The following is a 26,762-nucleotide window of genomic DNA, read 5'->3' on the forward strand; positions in this document are numbered from 1 at the left end:
AAAATACAATGGACTATTATGCAGTAAAGGGGCTTTCGCATCCCAGACCTACTACACTTGATCCCAGTTCCCCAAACTCCAATTCGTTTAACTAACGTGAACAGGGCTTGACGGTTAGACCCCCCCCCCCTCCCCCCCCCAATTGTACCAAAACACGGAACTGGACTACTATTTAACACGACTACAAGACGTTTTTTAACCGGTTATGAAGCGGTCTAAATTTATTACTGATGCGATCAGATGGCAGTGCATCCCACCGCGCGGACAGGCAGCAGTCAGAGCTCTGGCGGAAGTAGAGCTCCTCGCCCGTCAGCAGCAGCTTCTCGCTGCGCCGCTGGTCTCTAGGGCAGCAGGGTCACCGGGAGAATCCGGTACAGCCTCACTCTGCAAACGGAGATCCCAATAGCACTATAGCTTAACAGCAGAGCGGTCAGGTCCGGTCAAAACAATGCAGTGGCTTATCAGTGCCATGTGTAAAATATAGCGGCTGTGGATGAGAGGGAGGCTAGCTGCTGAAAATCAGATGCTTTGGCGCACGTGATTTTCCTTTGCCGCTGGCTTATAACCTCTTCGGGGGGCGCCAAAACTTTCCCTATTCAGGAAAAACCCTGGCTACAGTCAGACGTTTCAAATAACCCGGCAGTTTAGCAAGATTATCTATCCCACTTTAGTTGGAGGTAAAACTTGTAATGTCAGTAATATTACCTCACTGGGAATTAAGCCAGGAAGTTGGTCTGTTAACTGTAAAGGATGTTTACCACAGAAGGTTTGGGTAATACCATTTGCTTTCAATTTCTATTACAAATATGTTCATCAAATCGGGAGGTTTCTTTAAAACCTGCCAGAGAACATCTGTGGCATGTCATATCTCTGTCTTTCTCTCTCTCCATGTGTCTTGCCTCTGTCTATGCTGTGGCTGTCAAATGAAGGCAAAATAAAAAAATAAACACCAACAAAAATAATACAAATAAACACCAACATCCCAGCAGGATTGTCTGACCGCACTTGTTCCTTGCCCCGTCTGATTTCTTTTTGTGGATTTCATGGCATTCTCAGATCTCAGAAATTAACTTAAATGAGTGCAATGTAATTATTACCATTAGGAACGATTGACAAAACAAGGAAAAGAAGATCCAGCTTGTATGACCGTTCGCGTATACAGGTGGGCACCATCTTGGAAAAACAGTTACAACCAGTCGAACGCCATGCAACCAGTAACCACTAACGTAGCTCAAGCACGGCGTTCGACTGGTCGTGACTGTTTTCCCAAGATGGCGCTCGCCTGTATACTAAACTATCTTTTTAATAAACTGTCTGTACACTTACAAAGTTCTCAATGCTTCGGTTTACATGCAGGGACCCTCATTATGCTACCATGGTAAGTGTGGTGCTATTTTGAGCCTTTATAGTGGTATAGAAATAGCGACTTCTTTTTACTTTACCCTTGCCCTGACAACTAGCGTTATTAGGCAATTTGCGGTTTGCGATAAAACTGGTCACATTCGATTAGCATGAAAACATATCCCAGAGAACAGTCAACGCATTATTCACCCCTAGGTTCATTTTGCACCGGATTTGTCCATTAAGACGGTTGTATTAAAGTGGCTGATTTGACTTTTTCTGACCATAATTCCATTTATGGGTAGACATTGATTTCTTATGTTGCACAAATTAGATGGCCAGTGACATCAGCAATTTGGTTGCAGTAGTCATAACAGACCGTACATTAAAGCTGTTATTATTATAGGCAGAATCTGGCAAGTGTATTTGGCTTGCTGAGAACAAAATGTCATATAATGTATTGAACAGTGAAACCCCTCATTAGCTAACTATCTACTAATGTGGAGATAGGGTGGGTTAAGAGGGTTTTCCTGATTTAAAAAAGGTAGTGAAGCTAGATTATTTCCTATTTTACAAGTGGCCAATGACATCTTCTTTAGCATCAAAAATCTGGGTTGCAGCTGTCATTACAGAGGGTACATTAGTCATTAATAAGGCAGAATCTGGCAAGTGTCTTTGGCTTGCTGAGAACGAAATGTCATTTAATGTATTGAAAGCTGCCATCAGTGAAACCACTCATTAGCTAGCTAACTATCTACTAACGGGGGAACAGGGTGGGTTACTTTAATGACGCACACAAAACATGTTATATTTTAACAACACGGTCAAAAAAGTGACACACAGGGCAACAACAGCCACCATTAAAACAGGTGCTACGCTATGTGGCTACAACTGCGGCCTTTTGGACTGAACCGGCTTTGAAACGATAACGTTATTTAAAAAACATTTTATGGACGCTGAAATCGATCATTTAACATTAGCTATGTCTGTACCTTGGAATAGCTTCAAAATTAGACAGCCCAGGTGCATATAAAGTACACGGTGGCATTACGTAACTATCAATACAAACTAGCGGCGTTAACAGCTGGTGGTTTAGTTACTTAACGGCTGCTGCTATAGCTAGCTGCGGCAACTAACGTTAGGTTAGCCTAAAAGGCGATCCGCCCAGACAGCAGAGCAGTGACGGCCTTGTCGTCCAAAGCCCGTTGCGCTGAGACAAACACGCAGGCCGCACTATTCGACCCGGGCCTGACATTAATCTTGCTCACCAAATCTTTGCTACATAACGGGCGATCTTAAGCACACATACAGTTTACTCACTAAACCAAATGATTATCGATTTATCATTACTTTCCCCGGCGTTATTGTTGACCAACCATGTTCCCGGAACGCCATTTACAATGAGCATCGGTCGTGCTAGCATGCTAACGACCAGCGATCTAGCTAGATAAACAGTTAGCTAGCTAGCCGTTAGCTTACGTGCGAGTAAATACCCGAAGGTGCATTTAGCTAGCTAGCTAACGTTCCTATTTTGACAAGCGGCTTATAACCAACTACTTTTCCATCTATAAAATTAATACCCCGCGATTTAGCTTAACGTCACTCTGCAGCAATTTCAGCGTTCAAAATAAGTTGCTAGCTGTCTTAGATAACGTAAAACATATCAGTGACAGGGGAGTCGTCTATTTCCTGAAATGTAACGTTGGTGTTCTGTGACCTGTACCGAATAAGTTATAACTTAACGTTAGCTAAAACAAACTGAAAATTATATATTGGAAGCCAGAGTGATATAAAACGTTAACAACAATGTGATTTTGATAAATCTACTATAAATGAAATATGCCAAATTGTGAGTGGAGGATAACCAAATATCAGTCACTTGTAAACATTTAAAGGAAATGTTCCTTCTCAGTCTGTAGACTGTGTCAAGGACCATCTGCGCTAGCTTCAGTGAATCTAGCGGAGTGAGCTAATCAGACTACACGTACGATTAAAACCATGAATTGCAGTTTAATCGCGTTGACATTGTCACGGATTCCATAAGCAGTAGCTAACAGAGATAAAACCATCAGCAACTGAACAACACAAGCAACCAAAATGCAGTAATGTTACCTTGCATCCACCACCAGCTGACGCTAATGGCAGCAGCCAGCTAACAATCACCACTGAGCTAACGTTAGTTAGCTAACAACTCACCAGGAATTTGATATGACTTCCCCCTCTATTTACGGGCTACGTCCAGCATTGAACGATGTCGTATATTACATAAACGTGGCCTATATCAGGGACAGTTTCGCAGGACCCAAAATCTGTTACTAGAAAGATCTAATTCCTACGTTTTCCCCTCTGCTTCTGGGTGTTTTTCCTGCGTCACCGGCGCGGTAACAGCCCCCTAACTCTCTCTAACGTTAGTCCGATGTCTGGGGCTTGTCACTTCAGTTCCAGCAGTCACAACTTGAATCAGTTCAACATGGCGGAAGCGCAGTCGGACACAAATGCCGCTCAGTAAAACAGGCCAGACGACTGTGTGAACTCCAACAGTCAGCGTTGTCTATGAGCTAGTTTGCACCACAACCGAGAGCAGCGCAGCAAACACAAGACCAACTGAATGGAAAGGGCATAAAACCCCTCTCAATTCTGATAAGTGACTCCGGCTCCAGTGAGGATGTCAATCCGTAGTTTCATTGAAACCAGGAGAGAAAAAAACCGAGCAACCTGACGCACTTGCCTATATCGCCTCCTATCGCACGGGGTGGTCAAACATAACAAAAAATCGAACATAACAGAACGCAAGCAAATTCAAACATACACACAAACTGACATTTCAGCACTTATCGGAGTGGAAGAAAATACAAGTGATGGCGAGATGAATCTTAATGAAGCATTGAAGCTTTCCAACAAATTTGTTTGCAAAAGGGTTAATTTCTCAAGGTTTAATATTCACACGAAACCACCTGTTGGTCAAAGAGTGTAAAACAGGCAGATATATTACAGATGAAGGCTTGTGAATGAAAAAAGAAATCAATTTCGATGTAGCCTAATCCATAAATAGCCTATCAATATAGTGTATGCTATATTTTCCTGATAAGTAGGCTTATGCTTTATAACGTAACTGTGTATCTTGCAAGTATGCATCATGTGGAATCCATCTTTTGGTAAATAATTGTATCAGTGTTCTAAAAGTGGTAGTGGTTTATCCGGGCAGAGGGTAGTGAACATGCTTAGAGGGCAATGGATCTTGTGTAATTAGGAAAATTATGTAGAGGGGAGAATTTATTTGTTTGTTTTTTCAGGATCAATAATATATAAACTGTGTTAGGGCTTCGGGCGTCATCAATGACGTAATTGGTCTAAAACGATACAAGCCTCGATATGCGCTTCACGTAAAACTTCCTCTCAAGCTCCGAAGCCTCGGCACAGCACGTAACATCACTAGAAAAATACAGACAAGGGACAAACTTAATAGAACATCATGGCCAACTATTTAAAGTTATGCAACTAATTATGGAAAAAAATTGTACAGCTTTCACTTTCACTTTGGTAAGAGCATTGCCAGAATTAGGACATGTTCATTAGTCTGTCTGTCTTGAGTCTCGCATTCCATATCTTCACAGCACAGTGGAGTAGGCCTAAGGTCTTCTGGCTACAATACAGATAGCCTGTCTACTAAAACCAGTTTCATAACCATAGTCAACTAAAAACAAAAGAAGAAAATCAGTTAATGTGATTTAGCCTAGGTGAACGGATGACCCTTTAAGTTCTAGTTAAGGAGAGAGCTTGTTAGCTCGAAGTGTGTTGTTCTCTCTCTAAAACTTGTCTGGAGGAGGAATTTAAATACAACTTCTGATGCACATACTTGAACACATCATCACTGTTCTATCCTGGAGTCATTGGGTGTTTTGGGACCTGCAATAGATACCCTTGTCCAGGCGACTCGACTGAGGGTTTTTTAAGCCTTGGCCTGTGTCAAAGTAGGATTCTACTGGCCCCACAGGACGCTCCTTTTCAGCCAGTGTCATCTAATGTGAATAGTGGTAAAGTTTGATTCTTTCTGAAAATGTACCTTCTGCGTCAATTTGAATGATGATCCAAATGTCTTAGCCCCTCATATGATACTATTCTAAATAGCTTAAGAGCTCTACTATACTATACAGAAGAAAAAAGAAAGAAACATTAAACACAGTATGGATGACTCTCCCTCAAACACATACTGACCCAACACCACATTTTTCCAGGCGCTAGGCTACTGTCAAACTGGGACACCTTTATTGGCAAAGTGGGACACTTAAAACCCATTCAATTGCTACTGAATGAATGAACTGGATACACAATAGCAACCTATACAAGTATTGTTAACAACAAAAATGATAATAAAGATTACATTTTTGGAAGTATGGGAGCAGATACAGCAGATTCTTTTCTCGGCCTTCTTGGGATCATTTTCATCGCCCTATCTGGTTTTGCAAATATTGCAAATGTCACGGCCATCTGAGCTTGTACCCTCCTAAGATAAAAACAATGAAGCTTAACTGTCCCACTACCTATTGTCCCACTTTACCACTATTCACCCTACTGTGGATGCTTTCTCTGCTGCTTCCACATTGTTGTTTATTGCTCTTCTCCTGCTTGGTCCTGCGATGCCCAGAGTTCCAGGCCTTGCTGAGGGAAGGACTTACAAAAACCCGACTGCCCACCTCCACTGGCATACATCTGATCCTCTACCCGTTCTTGTGTCAGTTCGACACCTGGTACTTCATCCTCTTCCTCTCTTCCCCTCATCCATCCTCTCCTTCCAGGGCACAGTTAGCTCCAGCAAGATGAGCTGGCTTGTGGCCTTCAGAGACCAAGATGATGTCTGATCTTAACTAAGACTGGGTGATATTTGGTGTAATTTTTAGCTGCTTCTCCAGGTCAACTGTCATCACCCAGTCTCGTGCCTTGAACAACAGACCAACAGAGCAGTTCATGGATTGTTTCTTAGGTCGCTCTCCCTCCTTGACAAAAACAATCGTCTTAGCTGTAGTTCTGTATCCCCTTGCTCATTGCCTCAGCATGGATTTAAAGAGCTGATCGTGTCTCCAGCGATAGTGACTCTCCCATGCTAGTAGGTCCAGACCTTGAATTTTCTGGGGAGCCTAGACTTGTCTACAGTTCTCAACCAGCCCTCCAGGTAGGAATTGGTAGCCTTGATGGAGTTTGTGATTCTCCGACCAATTTCCCGCTCCATTGTCCCCTCACTTACGAACAAGACCCCAAGTTATTTGAACTCCTTCACTTGTGGTAGGACCCATTCCCTACCCAGAGTAGGCACTCCATCAGTTTCCTGCTGAGAACCATGGCCTCAGATTTAGAGGTGCTGATCCTCATTCCAGCCGTTTCACACTCGGCTGCGATCCGATCCAGTGAATGCTGAAGGTCACGGGCCGATGATGCCATCAGGACCACATCATCTGCAAAGAGCAGCAATGAGATCCCCAGCCCACCGAACTGCAACCCCTCCCCACCCCAACTATGCCTCAATATCCTGTCCATAAATATTACAAACAGGATTGGTGACAGCCCTGGCAGAGGCCAACCCTCACCTGAAACAAGTCTGACTTACTGCGGAGAACATGGACGCAGCTCTCGCTTTGGTCATACAGAGATTGGATGGCCCTGAGAAGGGACCCCATACTCCCACACCACCTCCCACAGTATCTTCCGGGGGACCCGGTCATATGCCTTCTCCAGATCCACAAAACAAATGTAGATTAGTTGGGCATACTCCCAGGCTCCCTCCAGGATCCTTGCAAGAGTGAAGATCTGGTCCATTGTTCCACGACCAGGACGGAATCTGCAATTTTCCTCTTCAACCCGAGGTTCGACTATCGGCCGAATCCTCCTTTCCAGCACCTTGGAGTAGACTTTACCAGGGAGGCTGAGAAGTGTGATACCCCTATAATTGGCACACACCCTCTGGTCCCCCTTTTTGAACAGGGGAACCACTACTCTGGTCCACCACTCCTTTGGCACTGTCCCAGACCTCCATGCGATGTTGAAGAAGCGTGTCATCCAAGACAGCTCCTCCACACCCAGAGCCTTGAGCACTTCTGGACGGATCTCATCAATCCCAGGGGCTTTGCCACTGTGGAGTTGTTTGACTTCCTCAGTGACTTCCACCTGGGAAACTGACGACAATCCCCCATCATCCTCCAGCTCTGCCTCTAACATAGAGGGCATATTAGTTGGATTTAGGAGTTCCTCAAAGAGCTCTTTCCACCACCCTATTACCTCCTCAGTTGAGATCAACAGTGTCCCATCCTTACTGTACACAGCTTGGATGGCTTGGTGGCGAACGGTTTTCCAGAAGCACCTTGGTGTCGACCGAAAGCCCTTCTCCATGTCTTCTCCGAACTCCCACACCCACTGCTTTGCCTCTTTCACGGCAGAGGCTGCAGCCGTTCGGGCCCTTTGGGCCCTTCGGATCCCTGCAACTGCCTCTGGAGTTCTCTGGGATAACATATACCGGAAAGACTCCTTCAGTCGGATGGCTTCCCTGACCACCGGTGTCCACCACGGTGCTCGTGGGTTACCACCCCTTGAGGCACCTAAGACCCTAAGACCACAGCTCCCCACCGCAACTTCAGCAATGGAAACTTTGAACATTGTCCACTCGGGTTCAATGCCCCCAGCCTCCACAGGGATGCACGAAAAGCTCTGCCGGAGGTGTGAGTTGAAAGTCCGTCAGACAGGTGCCTCCTCCAGACGTTCCCAATTTACCCGCACTACCCGTTTGGGCTTACCAGGTCTGTCCAGAGTCTTCCCCCACCCCCTGACCCAACTCACCACCAGATGGTGATCGGTTGACAGCTCCGCCCCTCTCTTCACCTGAGTGTCCAAAACATACGGCTTCAGATCAGATGAAACGATTATAAAAATCGATCATTGACCTTCGGCCTAGGGTGCTCTGGTACCAAGTACACTTATGATCATCCCTATGTTCAAACATGGTGTTCTTTATAGACAATCCATGACTAGCACAGAAGTCCAACAACGAACAACCACTCTGGTTCAGATCAGGGAGGCCGTTCCTCCCAATCACGCCTCTGCATGTGTCTCCATCATTGCCCACGTTGAAGTCCCCCAGCAGAACTATGGAGTCCCCCACTGGAGCCCCATGCAGGACTCCATTCAAGGTCTCCAAGAAGGCAGAGCCCTTGTTTGGTGCATATGCACAAACAACAGTCAGAGTTTCCCCCCCCCCACAACCCGTAGGCGTAGGGAGGCAACCCTCTTGTCCACCGGGGTAAACTCCAATGTAACGGTGCTCAGCCGGGGGCTTGTGAGTATACGCATACCCGCCTGGCGCCTCACACCCTGGGCAACTCTGGAGAAGAAAAGAGTCCAACCCCTATCCAGGAGTATGGTTCCAGAACCAAGACTGTGCGTAGAGGTAAGCCCCACCAGATCTAACCGGTAGCGCTCCACCTCCCACACAAGCTCTGGCTCCTTTCCCCACAGAGAGGTGACATTCCATGTCCCCAGAGCCATTATCTGCCGCCCGGGTCTGGTCCGTCGAGGCCCCTGACCCTCACTGCCACCTGTGTGGTAGTGCACCCGCCTCCAGCGGTTCCTCCCATAGGTGGTGGGCCCATGGGATGGATAAATTATAGCATTTTGTGATTCATTTTGTTATGGACCGTTTATTCGTTACATACTCATACTTAGTCATCTGCAGTTGTGGAAACTGACTAAGTACATTTACTCAAGTACTGTACAAGTTAGAGGGACTTTACTTGCGCAGTTCCATTTACACTACTTCTACTCCATTACATTTCAGAGGGAAATGTTGTGTATTTGATACAGTTAGTTAGTTTACAAATTCAGATTTTGAATACAAAATATAACCAACAATTTTGTTTTTATTATAGATTAAGCTACACAGCAATATATAGGCTAAAGTAATTAAAAATAGCCCCACCTTTACCAGCTGCAACATGAAAGTGATAGGCTACATCATCTATCAATGATTATAATCAAAAAATATAATAGCCCCTATTCTGAAATAGGTTCTTTTATTTTTGGTACTTTAATTATATTTTGATGCTAATACTTTTGTACTTTCATTCGAGGCTACACTTCATTTGAGTATTCTTCCACCACTCGCCATCTGTTACCAGGGCAACAGATTAGAGAATGGGTTGATGAATAAATGATGGACTGATTGAAGCTATTAAACTTAGCTAGCTAGCTAACTCTGTAAACACACAAGCACATCTCTGGCATTGTAAACCTGACATAAAACAAATTGTTTGGTAAGTTACCCCAGTCTGGAAACCAGTTACCTGGTGTAGAACACAATAATGAGGAGACATCACACTCGTGACTCTCATTCCTCAGGGCTCTTGTCTGGGTTTTCTTTCCCACCGGACCTATTCCCGACAGCAAAGATGGCGGCTGAGCGGCGTTGAGCCTTCTCCGTAATGTGTTACCAAATTTGGTGCATTTATTCAGTTTTCTGCCGTACAAGAAAACCAAGTCCATGTCGAAAAACTCGTCCCGTGAAAGAAATGTTGTGAGACTGCGAAGAAAATCTTTTCATAAGGAATCAGCTAATACAACTTGATAGTTTCCCGTTGTAGCGCTGGGTGTTCATCGCCGTAACGTTAGCTAACTAGCCCGTATCGTCATTGTAAAATGGCTCCAGTGCAGATTGGGTCAGATGGGCAGCTCGTCCCACTCGGGGGTCCGGTAGTTTCGGGTCCACAGCCACCACCACCCGGGGCACCGGCCACACAGGGGGTCCGACTGAGTCTGCTAATTGAATTTCTTCTCCAGAGGACCTACCATGAAATTACCCTGCTGGCCGAACTGTAAGTAGCGTTGTAGGCCTTAAAGCTAACTAACCGGCGGGCTAATCAGCTAACATAAGTAAACTCAGAGGATGCACTTCTTCCAGCCACTACAATAAAAACCAACGGGCTCATCAAATTGCTACCAATCGAGAAGTTAGGATAAGCTTTTCATGTTTTGAGCCCTAACAAAGTGGATAGCACAGATATGTGAGGGGGCGTAACGTTACCCGGTAAACATCACATCAACATATGTCTGAAGATCCTTAAGTTATAGCCATTGTTTTGTTATTCAAGAGAAGTGTTTGTGTGGGGCGGTACATATGTGGGTTTATGATTGATGACTTGAATCAGTCTGCTGTCCAAAAGCCAGTTTCTCCTTCTCTTGGTGCCCAACTGCTAACTGAAAAGATTAACATTTCGATGTGTTATCGAAGCAGACTCATACCAGGGATGCACAGAGTTTAGGCAGGTGATATTTTGGGCTGTTGCTCTACTTTCAGGATAAGGACAATGGCAGTAATTAAAGTTGTAATGTTTTTTTTCCTAGACTTCCAAGAAAAACGGACATGGAGAGGTATGTTTATTTGAATTTTATTCGCAACTTCTTTATCCCTTCACTACTTTAGTCATTCATTCTGTTAAGCTATTGTATTTAAAATTGTGTTTAAAAGTATATCCCCTGTTTGTTTGTTTTTCAGGAAAATTGAGATTGTCCAGTTTGCCAGTCGTACCAGACAGCTATTTGTGCGTTTGCTAGCCCTGGTGAAGTGGGCAAGCAATGCAGGGAAAGTTGAGAAGTGTGCGGTATGTTGTGTGGCATTTGTGTTGTGGATTTTGATAATACACTGCAAATGTGTGCATCTGCAAACTTGTGTCCATTGGAATACAAATCAACTTACTCTTACCTCTCTTTATGATATCAATGGTAACAGATGATTTCCAGCTTCTTGGATCAGCAGACCATCCTATTTGTGGATACAGCTGATAGGCTTGCATCGCTGGCCAGAGATGCTCTGGTACATGCTCGTTTGCCCAGCTTTGCCATCCCCTTTGCCATTGATGTTCTCACAACAGGGTCATACCCACGCTTGCCCACATGTATACGAGTAAGTCTGTTGAACTTCCTTCTCTGTGTGCTAAAACTGCTAATCTATATGAAAAGATGTAAGGAGATCAAACTCGTGGTTTGGCATGTCGTCATCACCAAATGTTTCTGTGTCCATTTCGGTAGGATAAGATTATTCCTCCAGACCCCATCACTAAGGTTGAGAAGCAGACCACCCTGAGCCAACTTAATCAGATTCTACGACACCGCCTTGTCACCACAGACTTGCCACCCCAGCTAGCAAACCTCACAGTCGGTAAGCAGCTTGTGTAAACCCACTATGCTATACTTTAACTGATAGCCATTCCAACGTATTTAGCCATTTGTTTTCAGCCATATTGGTTAAGAAAAAAAATAAATGTGTGTGTGTGTGTGTGTGTGTGTGTGTGTATATATATATCCATATGTGTGTGTATGTATGTATATTTGTTTATATATATATATATATATATATATAAAATATATATATATATATATATATATGTATATGTGTGTGTGTATGTATATATATATATATATATATATATATGTGTATATATATATATATATATATATATATATATATGTATATATATATATACATGTATATATATATATATATATATATATGTGTATATATATATATATATATATATATATATATATGTATATATATATATGTGTATATATATATATATATATATATATATATATATATATATATATATATATATATATATATATGTGTGTGTGTGTGTATATATATATATATGTGTATATGTATATGTGTGTGTGTGTGTGTGTATATTTGTGTAGCTAATGGGCGTGTAAAGTTTCGTGTGGAAGGAGAGTTTGAGGCCACTTTGACGGTGATGGGAGATGACCCTGATATTCCCTGGAGGCTGCTGAAGTTGGAGATTCTGGTAGAGGACAAAGAAACTGGAGGTAAGGCATACACTCCTCCAGCTATGCTGTGACGCTTCATTGACATGCTGATTGACCATGTACATCATTGCTAATGTTTTTCCTTTTCCCATTCACTCTAACCTGGTTTGTCTGTCCCCCCATTTCCACACTCCTCCCCCTCACCGTCCACATTGACAGATGGCCGAACCCTAGTCCACAGTTTGCAGGTGAACTTCATCCACGAGTTGGTCCAGGCACGCCTGTGTGCAGATGAAAAACCCCTACAGGACATGTACAACTGCTTGCGTATCCTTTCTTGGCCTTTGCGTTTTGTGTATGGCCTGCACAAAGCCACTTGGCATAAGTCCCAGTCTGATGTGAACTACTGCAGTAGGGAGGGAGGGTGGGTGTGTCAGAGCTTATAGAGTATTGACTGGTCAAGCAGACACTTGCAGCATTCCAATGAGAAACACAGCTGCAGAATTGCACCCTTTTTAACCCCTCTTTTTTTCATGAATTCTCTAACACAACACAACCACCTTTATTACTGACAGGAAGAGGCAGCACTGTTCTCACTAAATCCTGTCACCCAGTCAGGTCATGTGAGGTGTAATTCATTTCTTACTAACACCTGTTCATACTGTACTAAGAAACTTGATACTTTTTATGTTTACACACTTTTGTGAATTAAAGCTAAATTAGACTTTCTTCAAAAATGCATTTTTGTGTTGTATAGACAGGCAGTGATAAGTGTGCCATTCATAATGTAACCCATACATATAGGAAGGAGAGGATTTGTTCTGATCACACAGTCACAGGCCTATTACACTTTAGTCTGTGGTAAAATATAGAGAGAAACAGTTGTTTGTTAGCGTTCATGCTAATATCAAAGACCCTAATCAAGCATGCGAGATAAGCATGACTGTGCTAATCACAATGCTAATCAGTACAGCTCTGCCTTTCCCCCACCAGCACCACCAAGTGCAGCTCACCGTGTCAAAGAGCAGTCTGTGTTGGGTACAAATACCCCTTTTACGAACAAAGTGTATGTGTCTTGAGGATATCTGTGAGTGTGTTTTGAATGTTAATGGAGAAATGTGTAGTATGTTTTTTTTTTTTATTTGTTTTTTTTTATCTCTATTCACCTGGACTTGGTATTTTCCCACAGTGTGTTCTCTTTAACTGCATTGTTTCCAGACTCCTTCTGTCTGTCACTGCAGCTAGAGGTGCTCCACTCTCAGACTCTGATGCTGATTAGAGAGCGATGGGGAGACCTGGTGCAGGAGGAGAGATATGTGCCCGCAAAATACCTCACACTCACTGTCTGGAAGTAAGACTCTTTTAAATTGCCCTCACATACTGTATTGTGATAATTTGTCTCTTTTGAAGCACTTTGTGACTTTGCCTGTAAAAGGTGCTATATTAAATAAACGTATTATTATTATTGACAACACACTGTTCTATAAAAAAACTACCAAAATTGAATGATGAGAGAAAGCTCAAAATGGCAGGATGCGTTCATATAGTTTTCATTCCCTTTTCTCCAGCCAACAGGTTTTGGGTAGGAAAACAGGTACAGCCTCAGTTCACAAAGTCACTATCAAGATTGACGAATCAGATGGATCTAAGCCATTGCAAATATCTCATGAGCCTCCTCTCCCTGCCTGTGACTCCAAATTAATGGAGAGAGCTATGAAGGTAAGGTGGACATATGTTTTCAGTGTAATATAAAGAATGGGGATGTATGGCATACTGTACAAATATCTCGCTCTACAATTTAATGTTTGTCTCATTCTTTAGATTGACCATCTGTCGGTGGAGAAACTTTTGATCGACAGTGTGCATGCCCGGTCCAATCAAAAGTTACAGGAACTGAAGGCCATTCTAAAGACCAGCAATCCCAGTGACAACTGTATGTATATACTCTATTTTCTTGTCATTTAAATACATATTGTAAGTGCATATTAAGCAAATTAACAGAAACCAGTGTTTCCTACCTACAGCAGATGCAGTCATGTGCTAATCCTTCACAACACTTGATAAAAGAAGCATGGTTTAGGATGCAGAGTCCATCATTTTTTGGAAAAATTATTTTCTTCTTTTCTTGGTCTTAATTATGATGAATTGCATTTTCAAAATTCCCATTAGCTCATAGAGATGTGCTCTCTCACACATGCCTCATTCCCCTTCTGTCAGTTGATGTACTGTAACCATGGTTTTGCAATATAAATACTTAATCATGTTTGTTTATTTCAGCCTTCATCGAGACTGCTTTACCTACACTAGTTATTCCGATACTTGAGCCCTGTGGTCGTTCAGAGTGCTTACACATTTTTGTAGACCTGCACTCTGGTATGTTCCAACCTATGCTGTATGGATTAGGTAAGTAATTGGCAAACATTAACTCATGACTATTTTCTGATTTATGTTTGTCCTTGTGTTGGTCCTAGGAAAGTGTTGAGTTTATATAAGGGTTTGGTTTTGTGTAACAATAAAGGAATCCACAATTTGTTTCTCTCTAATTTCTACTTTGTTTTGTATGCTCAGCTCTGTGAAAATAAATCCCAGGTGTGTTCTCTCCCTAGATCAGTCCATGCTGGATGACATTGAAAAGACCATTAACGACGATATGAAGCGCATCATATCTTGGCTTCAACAACTGAAGTGAGTCCACCTTCTCAATTTTTAAATGACTATGGACATTAAATACTGTGTATTCACAGCTGGCAGTGTAAAGTATATTTTGGCACAGGCGAAAGATAGCAGTCAGTTTAGAGTAGGGCTGGACGATTAATTGTTTTATTGATTAACTCAAATGTGTAGTTAACGTTGATTTGTTTAAATGAAAATCGGTTTTCTCCTTAACATTCGCTGATGCCGAACGGGCTCAGCCCTCCCCCCGCGCGTTTGCCATAGAGATACACAAACAACATGGCAGCGACAGGGACTAACATTAGTTATTTTCTTACTAGTCGTTTCATTACTTACTTAACCGTACTCTCCGTCAAAATGACCAGCAGCTCGTGGTGCTCCGTACCCGGCTGACAGTCACCTTTTCTCGGATAACTGAACCACCAACTACAGCTTACCTGACGCGGCACCGTAGCCGGTGTTGAGGAACTCTGTTGCGGCTCAACACATCTACTAAATGCTGCTGATACGACCGAGCTGTGACGGAGGTCTGTAGCGGCTTAAACAACTGGCAATCGCTGCTTTGTATCACGGAGCTCCTCAACGTTTTTTTTACTGCTAGTTACTACGAAGGAGCTTGCTACAGGTATGCTGCATTCATGAGACCATGGGATGTTAATGTATGTTACTCAGAGCTGTATAGTAACGAAGTAGAACTACTTCACTACTCCACTTCAGTATTTAAAGGCTGTATCTGTACTCTACTGGAGTATTATTTTTTTCCTACTTCCACTTTTACTTGAGTACATATTTTCGATGAATGAAATACTTTTACTCCGATAGATTTTTTTTTTTTATGTGCTGCATCGTTATTTCTTACCGTTGTGAATTCCTCACGCTACGGAGACTGTGTAGGTTACAGTGTGTGTGTACGTTAGTTACGTTAATTGCGTAATTTGCGTATAATATAATCCCCAAGATCGCGTCGTGTTTCTTTTCATTACGGTCGCCCGTTCAGCAGTCAGAGACGATGTGAGTTTGTACTCTTTCTATGTAGCTGTTGTTGCAGCAGATGAATCTATTCCTGAGTTGTTTCAGTCTGCAGTGAGTCCTGAATGTTAACCGTTTGACCCTGTGATGTGAAGCTGCTAGTTTATCTGTATGTTGCTAGCTTGCTAACTTTCCTGTAGCTACATCACACATTTTACTCGTGTGTAGAGATGCACCGATTACAACTTTCTAGGCCGATTCCGATTTACAATTTTCTTTGAGTTAGGCCAGCAGTTACCGATTTTAGCCGATTCCGATTTCATTTTTTCTAACCACTTTACAGCACACACAAATATTTATTTTCTATCTTTTCTTTAATAGAACATTTTGCACAGAACATAGAAACATTTTTGAACAGATAATAGATCACTATAAAATAGAACTGTATAAATTACTCCTGGTGTGGGAAATTCACACACTTCCATTTCCTTCTTTTCACATCAAATATCCATATAAAAAATTTGATTTTGGTTTTTGGTGTCGTCCCTCCACGCCCCACTTTTTCCTTGCAAAAGTTGAGAGAAAGGAAAAAGAGACTGTGCTGCCGCATCCTTGCGTCCTTGAGAACTTTAACTCATATAACTTATGTTGTCACTTAATTGTAGCGTTGACCGGCATGAAATCGGCATATGTCAGACTGACCTGCCGGTCGCCGGTCATGGCCGAGCACGTGAAAACCGGCCAATTCCGGTCACCGGCCGGTCTATTGGTGCATCTCTACTAGTGTGATACGTTTTTTGGGGCTTTAATCGTTACTGTGCTGGAGAGGATGTTCATTTTACTTGCACAGTGTGATAATTGTGCACTTTTTTGATTTCTTTAATAACTAAATAACACAATACTTGTACTTTTACTTTCAGTACTTGAGTAGTACATTTTAAAATAAACTACTTCCAATGCTTAAGTACAACATTTTTTGAATACTTTAGTACTTATACTTAAGTGTTGTGCTTAAAGAGCACTTCTACTTCTACTAAAGTCACTTTTTTGATAGAGCCCTTGTACTTTTACTCAAGTATGGGTCTCTAGTACTTTATACACCTGATGTTACTCATTAACAGGTGAAAATTGTGTGTGTGTGTGTCAAAACAAAATAAAGTTAAAACTTATTTTGAACAATTACTTTGTCATCTGCAGATTAATTTTAAGTAGGGGGGAGGGTGAATCAATTTAAATCTTAAATCAGATTTTTTTTTGTGAGGAAATCAGGGATTCTTTTTTTTTTTTTTTTTTTTTTTTTTTTAGGCCATATCGCCCAGCCCTAGTTCAGAGTCAACCGTAGACGCCAGAGTCTGACGCCTGCTTCTAGCTTGTCAAAATTGGCTAATTGCTGTCAGAAACAACACTTGGCTCAGCAGGTGGCGAGATGGGTGATAAGAAGGATTGCCACGGTTGTGTACTGAGTTGATTTTGAGGCTTGCACTAGTGAACAGTGGGAATGCCGTGAGTGACAGAATGAGCTGTGAATCTGGGATTTTTTGCAACTGAAATTTCATTGAGACACCAAATCTTCTTTTCTCTGGCAAGGTTCTGGTTGGGGGAGCAGCGCTGTCGACAGTCTGTGAAACACCTTCCCACTGTGTGTACTGATGTCCTTCACCTGTCCAACTCGGCTTCTCACCCTGTTGGCAACCTGTCCAAACACAAGCTCTTCATTAAGCTCACACGTCTTCCGCAGTACTACATTGTAAGTTTCTCCATCAATATGTTGCTGAATAGTGCTAAACCAAAACAACTTAAAGGTGCCCTGCCACACCTATTTCATTACTTTGTGGTAATGTCTGAAGTTCTACCATGGACTCTCTAAAAACATTTTGTGGAGAAAATGCCTTGGTTACCTTGTTTCAAGCCATTCTAGTGTGGTATAGAAAGCCTGCAGGAAGACTCAGCTCGATTTCTGCCAGTTGTCATTAATATTCAACGAGCTAAGCTGCTTGACTCTGATTGGCTAACAGCTAGCCAATGAGAGCCTGGCTATCAGCATCCTTTACCCAGCGCAACTTGGCGAGCTCATGAATAGTAATGAGCTCAGGCAACACCATGTCAGACTGACCAGCTTTTGTAATTGGCCTGATTTCTCAGCTTATTTCTCTTCAGTGGATAGAGCTGACAGAGGAGGCAGCAGTTCATTTTCACATTCACCACATAACACAAACACATATGGACCTAACATATTTAAAAAAAAAAAATACAAGTAAAAACGGTTTTGTGTGGCAGGGCACCTTTTTAAAGAAAATTCCTCCACAAAGTTAAAGTTATGATCTGCTTTCATTTTCATGTCCACCCTCTTGGTCTCTCTTTTTGTAGGTGGTGGAAATGCTTGAAGTGCCTAGCAGTCCCACAGCGTTGCAGTACAAGTACTCTTTCCTGTCAGTGTCTCAGTTGGAAGGAGATGATGGGCCCATGTGTGCACAGCTCCTGCAGCATTTTAAACCCAACCTAGAACATCTTGTCCAGGACACAACAGGCAGAGGGGCCCGACCTGGGACTAAGAGAAAGGTATTCAGCGCTAGAGTAGTTATACACCAAATGTTCTTTTATGTATGATGAAACGCAGTATTTTTCATCGTACACAAATTAAAGTTTCTTTTGAGTTTTGACGAATGTAGTGCTGGCCTAGAGGTTAGAACTAGGCAGTAACAGTAAATGCTCTGCCCACCATCAAAAACAGCTGACAAAGACCTATCACACATAGATAACGTTCCATATGCATTTTATTTTGTCTCTGTTGCTTTTTAGATATCTGGGGACCAGGGGGACCCAGAGCCAAAGAAGCCTAAGCGGTCTGGAGAAATGTGTGCCTTCAACAAAGAGCTGGCTCACCTAGTAGCTATGTGCGACACCAACATGCCCTTCATTGGCCTCAGAACAGAGGTAAGTGACAGTGCTCAGACAGTTTGAATCTTTCCTGCCAGTCATAAATGTGTCAACATCAATCATGGCAATCTCAGTGTTGTTTGCTGGCTAATGCTGCATGTCTGTCTGTCTGTCTGCATGTCTGTCTGTCTGTCTTCGAGTAGCTGTCAAACATGGAGATCCCAAACCAGGGTGTCCAAGTTGAGGGAGATGGCAGCAGTCACGCGATACGTCTACTAAAGTAATACACACAGTCACAAGCACACATGCATGCATTTATCACACACCAGGACAAAATGTAATTATTCTTCAAGAATGATAAACTTTGCCAAAACCATTGACTATACAGTGTAATTGTTTCATCTTGTAGGATTCCTCCTTGTAAAGGTGTAGGAGAGGAGACTAGGAAAGCTTTAGATCGGTCTCTACTGGATTGCACCTTCCGACTGCAGGGCAGGAACAACCGAACCTGGATGGCTGAACTGATGCTGGCCAACTGCCCTCTCAACAGCACACACAGCAAGGAGCAAGGTGCACATCACATACAGAGTGTTCCAAGTTCATCACTACAAGTTTACAACATGGCCCAGTGTATAAACAAACCCATCTGTCCCCTGTATTAGCCTCCACGCGGCATATATATCTGACCTATGAAAACCCTCTGTCGGAGCCAGTGGGCGGGCGGAAGGTGGTAGAGATGTTCCTTAATGACTGGAACGCCATCAGTCAGCTCTACCAGTGTGTCCTCAACTTCTCTCGAGCACTGCCAGGTACGTGCATGTTCATCTGTAAAGCAAACATTGCACTTACCTGAATGACTAATAAAAGTCAGTTCATCTTAAATCAGTCAGTATTTTACTAGTCATTTTGATGCTGGTGTATGGATTTGTAATGAAGATGACCCATTCATTCTCAAAGTAAAACAAAAATTGTTTTATTGGCCTGGTTTAACCAGAGTAATCAGATTTACTTTTGTAAGTTTGAGTCGTGTGGGTTGGTGTGTGAAAATCGGCACATAGTTAAAGTTCCAGTTAGTTCAGGCTTGCATTCATCAGTGTTACCCACTCTGTTGAAATAATGCTTGGCAAAAGAAACACACAGATCTAATACAGCTGCACACTGTGACTGCTTCCCTCCAGAGATGCCATCTTACCTGAGCCTGTTTTCAGAGGTGCGGCTGTACAACTACCGTAAGCTGGTGCTGTGCTACGGTACCACCAAGGGCAGCTCGGTCACGATCCAGTGGAACTCCAACAGCCAGCGTTTCCACCTCGCCCTTGGCACTGTGGGGCCCAACTCTGGCTGCTCCAACTGCCACAATATCATCCTCCATCAGCTACAAGAGATGTTCAACAAGAGTCCAAATGTGATGCAGCTGCTGCAGGTACACCGAAGCACAGTTATGACAATGCATATGTATGTGTGCACTTGTTATATCTGTATCTAATAATAATTTCAAGTGACCTTTTAAGGTACCTTTCAATGTCATTTCCTGGGTAACGTTACTATTTATCCTCTTTCTCAGGTGCTCTCTGACACACAGGCCCCTTTGAATGCAATCAACAAGCTACCAACAGTGCCCATGCTGGGCCTGACCCAGCGCACCAACACTGCCTACCAGTGCTTTTCCATCTTACCCCAGTCCCCCACACACATTCGTCTGGCGTTTAGAAACATGTACTGCATCGACATCTACTGCCGCAGCCGCGGCGTGGTAGCCATCAGAGATGGAGCCTACAGTCTTTTTGACAACACTAAGATTGTAGAGGGCTTCTACCCTGCTCCTGGACTCAAGGTATACAAGACTTATTGGCATGGTAGTGGTGTCAGTAGACTTTATCTGAGAAGGGGAATACGTTTCTCTTAAAGTTTCTGTCTAAACTACCTAACAAAAAAAAAACTGCCACATTAAGTTGTAATGGACATGCAGCCGAAAGTGTAAGTATACTAATCAGGGTCTGCCCAAACCAATAATTGTGACCTGTTATGATTTAAAGGAATAATTTGAAATACATATTTTTTGCCAAGGGTTAGATGAGATGTGAAGTAACTGCGCCTGAACAAGAAATAGTCTGGCACATAATCCTCCATAAAACCATAGTGTTAATTAGTTAGCTTTAGAGGTGCTTTGGGTGGCAGATTTGGTTATCTTTGAACCACCAGGCCAGCTGTTCCTTTTACATAAAATTCTGTCCTTCTCTTCTTGCCCCTGTCTAGACATTCCTAAATATGTTTGTAGACAGTAATCAAGATGCTCGCAGACGCTCTGTCAATGAAGATGATAACCCACCCTCGCCGGTGGGTGTAGATGTGATGGACAGTCTGATGAACCACTTGCAAGCTCAACAGCAGCCACAAACGATGAGAGGGGGTGCAGGTGGTGTCTATCCTCCTCTCACTTCACCACCACCAAATTACCACGCTAACGTAACTCCCTCGCCATCCATGATGCCCACCCAGTCGCCAGGTAATAGCAAGCTTAGTGTTTGTATGTGTATGTAAGTATGTGTAAGTTAATGATATCCTTTATCGTTTGTGTCTGAGCTCTGTGTCAAGCTGCCATACAGGATTATGAGCCAAAAAAAATCATTGTTTTTGAATATATCACATTGCTGTCATCAATCTCCCTTCTGACTTATGTATTTTGTTGCAAGAGCAAATTGTTTGAATGGGACGGAGAACGAGGAAAAGCAACCATGTGTGCCCATTTTGATTTTGTGAAACCATGAGATCAGTTGTGTTTCTCATGCAACATGCACATACCTCACAGCCGAGAGGGAACAAAGCATGCATTTAGTCCTGCTCCTTCCATTCCTCTCCATCTCAGCCCGCCAGCCAGAGACTACAGCCCTTCCGCCCTGCTTTAGCATGTGTGTACATGAGCGAGCGAGTGAGTGTGTGTGTTAGTGTGTGTAAGAAGAACTTGTCAACCTCAAAGTCTGACGAGTCTGTGTGTGTGTGTGTGTGTGTGTGTGTGTGTGTAGGGAACATCCATGCCTCTGGCTCCCCTAGTGGAGCTCTGAGGGCACCTTCTCCTTTCGGGCCCACCCCGTCTCCGTCTTCTCTGGGCATAGCCATGGGCCAGACCAGCTTTGCCAGTCCCCACGGTAAGCAGCAGGGTGGCCATAAATTCTGGTCTGCTGGACAAGGGCTGGAATGGGCTGAACTGAACATCTTAACTTGGCACTTCTAGGCTGCAGATTAAAATGGCCAGTAGTTAGTGGGCACACAGTGATGTATTCTTTTAACTGTTTATTGTTGAACATTAAGTGTTGTTTTTTGCTGATGGCTGTCTCTCCTTCACCCTAGGTGCTCTGGATCCCAGCTCTCCATATGCCATGGTGTCTCCCAGCCATAGGGGCCAGTGGCCAGGTTCACCCCAGGTCTCAGGGCCTTCTCCTGGGGCACGGATCCATGGCATGTCCCCTGGTAACCCATCTCTGCACTCACCTATCCCCGACCCTCATTCTCCACGTGCCGGGACCAGTAAGTACTGCTCTCTCTGTGTTGTCTCAACGTTGTTTTTTTTTACATAAATGCATAACATTAGCAAACAACCTTGCCACTGATACCTTAAATATGTTTTTTTTAATATTTCTTTTTATACTAAGTGGGACATTTTACAGTTGAAAAAGTAACCTGTCGGTGCTCTCCGGTGCATAACACAAACTAGGTGACACAGTTTCTAAATAATCTCAAACCGAGTTAGTTTATTGGCTGCCATACACAGATACCAATGTATCTGCAATAAGTTAATATTCGCCGATATTGTAGTCTAGCGCTATTAAATTAATTGATTGTTTCGCTACAACCTCTCTCCCTCTCTGTCTTTGGTGTAGGTTCACAAGTCATGCCTACCAGTATGCCTCCACCCCGCAAGCTACCTCAACGCCCCTGGGCTGCCTCCATTCCTACCATCCTCACCCACAATGCCTTGCATGTGCTTTTGCTCCCCTCACCCACTCCCTGCCTGGTGCCAGGCCTGGCAGGAAGCTACCTCTGCTCGCCACTTGAGCGTTTTCTGGGTTCAGTTATCATGAGACGGCACCTACAGAGAATCATCCAGCAGGAGGCCAACGTAAGTGTTGCAGAAATCCTGATTTAGGAGAGAGAATTCTGTAAATAATGGAAATAAGTTCTGCTCTCTCCTAACTTCTCTAAATCTGTCAACTCTCCTCCAGTTATCTATTGTGAATTCTAATGAGCCGGGTGTGATCATGTTCAAGACGGAAGTACTCAAGTGCCGCGTGGCTCTCAACCCAAAGAACTACCAGACACTGCAGCTCAAAGTCACTCCAGAAAATACAGGTCCCTGGTCCCAGGAGGAGCTTCAGGTGCTGGAGAAGTTCTTTGAGACAAGGGTAAGTATAAGCAGAAGCCACTTACAGCCTAATTCATAAATCATTTAAACATATACATTTGAGGCATATGTACATGCATCGTTTTTTGACCTATGCATGAAAGAAATGCATTTTGTGTTTGTCTCTACTGATCATGATTTCGAATATTGTATTTAAAACTTGGTTGAAGTGTTTTGCTTCGTTTAAAAGACTTGTCAATTCATTCAATAGGGATACACTTTAAGGCCACTCATAGGAACACATGAGTGCACTAATATTATTAATCCATTGATCCATCTTCCATTGTCCTTTCTAGGTTGCTGGTCCTCCCTTCAAATACAACACTCTGAATGCCTTCACAAAGCTGCTTGGGGCCCCCACTAACATCCTTAGGGACTGTGTGCGCATCATGAAGCTGGAACTGGTGGGTAGCTGTTTCTTTTTTAAGAGGGTTTGTTGCCTATATTCAACCATGATTGGGTATAAGCCCCGCTACCCAGAAAATATCGGAATTTATGAATATGCAGACTGAATAAGACCTTTTGTTATACTAACTGTCAAATAGTAGAAACATTGCAACAAGATACACAAACAAGTACACCATATGCCCTGATAAACTTGTCTATTTCATTGCAGTGTGATTTGTGTGAAAGTGTGCCCACATTACACATGTTTTAATTGTGCAAGTGAAAAATGTATTGTGTACTTAATGGCAGTTTAGACCTCCTTCTAATATCTTGATGCATGTCTTTACCTTATATAAAGCACTTGGAATTGCCTCTGTGTTTTAAAGATATTATATATTGCCTTTCTCTAAAGTTCCCTGACCAGGCTGCACAGCTGAAGTGGAATGTCCAGTTCTGTCTCACCATCCCTCCCAGTGCTCCCCCCATAGCCCCTCCTGGGACCATCGCTGTGGTGCTCAAGTCCAAGATGCTCTTCTTTGTAAGTCTTAGCAGAGCCTCACCATTAGCTCTCCTCAACCAGGACACAAGTCGTATACCTGTGTAGCATAATTTGAAGCAACCTGACCCTGTGTGTTTTGCCTCACAGTTGCAACTGACCCAGCGTATCCCGGTGCCCCAGGAGCCAGTGAGCATTATAGTGCCCATTGTGTACGACATGGCCACAGGCCTCACTCAGCAGGCCGACATCCCCAGACAGCACAGCTCCTCTGGGGCCGCAGCGCTCATGGTCTCTAATATCCTAAAGAGGTTCAATGAACTGCACCCCGCCAGACCGGGTAAGACTCAAACACTGATGACTACTGAATAATTTACTAAACAGAAAAAGTAATATAAAATTTGCTAAACTGAAATGGGTATCAACTGAATATGATATACTATACTATATAGTGTTGTTATCTATACTTGACACAAAATGCCTTTGCTAACACTGGGTATATGCCATCTTTCTTTCAGGTGAGTGTACAATATTTGCTTCTGTTCACGAGCTGATGGTCAGCCTCGCTCTACCCCCCGGCACTCGTCAGTAGAAACAACAAATTCAGTCTGGAACTCAACCGGAGTCTCTTTGAGACCGAGGATGGGTCTATCTCTGAGCGAAGAAGAAAAAGGAGAGTAACAACTGTGGTCCCAAGATGTCAAAATTGTCTTTTTTTTTGTGTCAGCCACTGGACAATTGACGTGATGTATAATTGCTGTTATGGAAGGGAGTTAAATATGTACAGTTGTGGACCACAGTCTTTATTCTTGATAGAAGCTCAGAAACTAGATTTGCTGTTGAGGTAGATCATGGGCGAGGGGGGGCGTTTGATGCAAAAGGATATAAATGTTATTTTTTTCTCCAGGTGCACTTGTAAACAAGATTATCTATTGAAATTAAGGTTGTTTACGAAAATATGTATATTGTTGTATATTTGAGTATTGAAAAGAATCAGGTGAGTTAGATTTTTGCTAGAGAATTGTATTCAGTTTCTTTTTTTTATAACGCCAGACTGATATTATAGTATCAGGAGATATATTCCTTAGCACACTATTTAAATGTTTTCTTGCCTTTACTTTGTCAAGACCTCTGCATTTTTATTTCAAACTTTCACTTTGGATACTGTAAAACTGTGACAAACTTTATAAGCCAGTTGTATTTTATTAAGATCCATTTTGAGTCCTGATTGAAGGATTTGAGAATTCCTGTCTAAATTTGTTATTTAATAAACCAAGCCCAAAGTTGGTTTGTGCTCTGAGAATCTTCTACTGGCAGTACTAAAATAATCAGATCATTTACTAAAGTTAAAATAGCAATAAAACAAAAGTCAATGTACTGCTTAAAAATTTTTACTCAAGCAAACCTACAGTGTAGTGGCAAAAAATGTACATAAAGAATCAAAAGAGTGTTACACTACCGGTCAAGTTTGGGGTCACTTAGAAATTTCCATTCCACTCCATATAGACAGAATACCAGCTGAGATTAGTTGCATTGTTTTTTTAACCAGGGCAGCAGTTTTCAGATTACATTATGTGTTTACATAATTGCAAAAGGGTTCTCCAATGTTTTCTCAGTTAGCCTGATATCAGATTAGTAAACAGAATGTGCCTTTGGGACATTGGATGAATGGTTGCTGATAATGGGCAATGTAGATATTGCATTAAAGATCAGCCACTTCTTTCTACAACAGTCGAGAACCCTTTTGCAATTATGTAAGCACATAATGTAATCTGGAAACTGCTGCCCTGATTACAATGCAACTGATCTCAGCTGGTATTCTGTCTGTAATGGAGTGGAATGGAAATTTCTAAGTCACCCCAAACTTTTGACCTGTAGTGTATATGTCATTATTTTTATACAGTGACATGCTACTTTTTATATCCACTCCTTTCAGCACTTTTACTTCAACTGATACTCCAACTTCACTAAGTGCACACAGCTATGGAATTTTAAACTCAATAACTTTGGGTTTTGCACTGTTGGTAAGACGTCACCTTGGGCTTAAGAAAATTGGGAAGGTTATTTTTGTTTTTATATAGACCAAACGATTAATCGAGCAAATCTATGGATTAATCAATAAGAAAACCATGTAAAAAACTTACTTAACAGAAAAGTACAAAATGTCCCTTTTTAAATGCAGTGGGGTAGCCTATTATAGAAGTATAAAGTAGTACAAAATGAAGATACAAGTACCTGAGTAAATGCACTTTGGTTCATTTTTACCACTTCAATCCGGTGTGTCTGTGTTAGTCTTAAACCTGTAGAAAACAGCTTTGCATCCTCATCAAGTGATGCTGTGATCCTCATCCCCTGAAACATGACATCATTCAGAAAGGCTGTATGTGGAGGGTTGAGGAGGCGTTCAAAACTGCAAATCCCAGACTGTGACTGCACGACTGTTGTTGCAAGGGGCGTGGGCATTGTCTTTTGTATTATTACACAGCTACATGGCTCCTCCGGGTGCGAAGGATGTATTTGTCACCTCGCAGCTGCGTGTGAGCATCGACACCTGCAAGAAAACGACCAATTACTGATGAAGAAACACTGTCGGCTTCTGTTCAACCTGACTGAACGTTTGACATTCGAACGCACCCTTTTGCGATACTTCCGACAAAATGCCAAAGGATAAATAAATAGACTGAGCCTTATCTAGTTCTCTCTATTGCCGCAACTAAGCTGCTGCCTCTGCTTCCATCAGTCTCTTATGGCTTTTATCAGTGCTGCCAATTTAGGAGAATAGTGCGATAATCACAGCCGGTTCAAGTCCGATATGGC

The 26,762-nt window shown here is 42.7% G+C and overlaps 3 protein-coding genes across 5 annotated transcripts in view; 2 read left to right on the plus strand and 1 right to left on the minus strand.

The window, feature by feature from the left end:
- Positions 1–4,046, minus strand: part of usp9 (ubiquitin specific peptidase 9) — a 46,708-nt gene extending 42,662 nt beyond the window's left edge. Inside the window, exon 1 of the mRNA XM_028590425.1 lies at positions 3,538–4,046. The gene's annotated coding sequence lies outside the window, so the exon portion shown is untranslated. The remainder of the gene's footprint in view (positions 1–3,537) is intronic.
- A 5,651-nt stretch (positions 4,047–9,697) lies between these two features.
- med14 (mediator complex subunit 14) lies at positions 9,698–25,248 on the plus strand. Of its 3 annotated transcripts, none has more exons than XM_028591162.1 (29): positions 9,698–10,193; positions 10,723–10,749; positions 10,874–10,979; positions 11,108–11,281; positions 11,407–11,536; positions 12,076–12,204; positions 12,364–12,471; positions 13,363–13,495; positions 13,713–13,863; positions 13,966–14,077; positions 14,422–14,547; positions 14,751–14,829; positions 17,374–17,533; positions 18,154–18,345; positions 18,586–18,720; positions 18,867–18,943; positions 19,073–19,233; positions 19,326–19,472; positions 19,842–20,086; positions 20,228–20,497; positions 20,920–21,169; positions 21,687–21,809; positions 22,012–22,188; positions 22,542–22,780; positions 22,884–23,063; positions 23,359–23,466; positions 23,862–23,987; positions 24,096–24,285; positions 24,464–25,248. In XM_028591162.1, the coding sequence occupies exons 1-29, from the start codon at positions 10,018–10,020 to the stop codon at positions 24,535–24,537; spliced, it is 4,305 nt and encodes a 1,434-aa protein (XP_028446963.1). In that variant the 5' UTR covers positions 9,698–10,017; the 3' UTR covers positions 24,538–25,248. The 3 variants fall into 3 exon arrangements, with proteins under 3 accessions (XP_028446963.1, XP_028446964.1, XP_028446965.1); XM_028591163.1 differs by having other exon boundaries at positions 19,872–20,086; XM_028591164.1 differs by lacking the exon at positions 21,687–21,809.
- A 1,219-nt stretch (positions 25,249–26,467) lies between these two features.
- The window catches only part of si:ch211-218d20.15 (uncharacterized), a 4,387-nt gene continuing 4,092 nt past the window's right edge, over positions 26,468–26,762 (plus strand). Inside the window, exon 1 of the mRNA XM_028591732.1 lies at positions 26,468–26,762. This exon is cut by the window's right edge and continues 56 nt beyond it. Within this exon, the coding sequence (XP_028447533.1) occupies positions 26,758–26,762 (5 nt within the window). The 5' untranslated portion in view covers positions 26,468–26,757.

The sequence above is a fragment of the Perca flavescens genome, chromosome 11, assembly GCF_004354835.1.
Source record: "Perca flavescens isolate YP-PL-M2 chromosome 11, PFLA_1.0, whole genome shotgun sequence".
NCBI classification, from domain to species: Eukaryota; Metazoa; Chordata; class Actinopteri; order Perciformes; family Percidae; genus Perca; species Perca flavescens.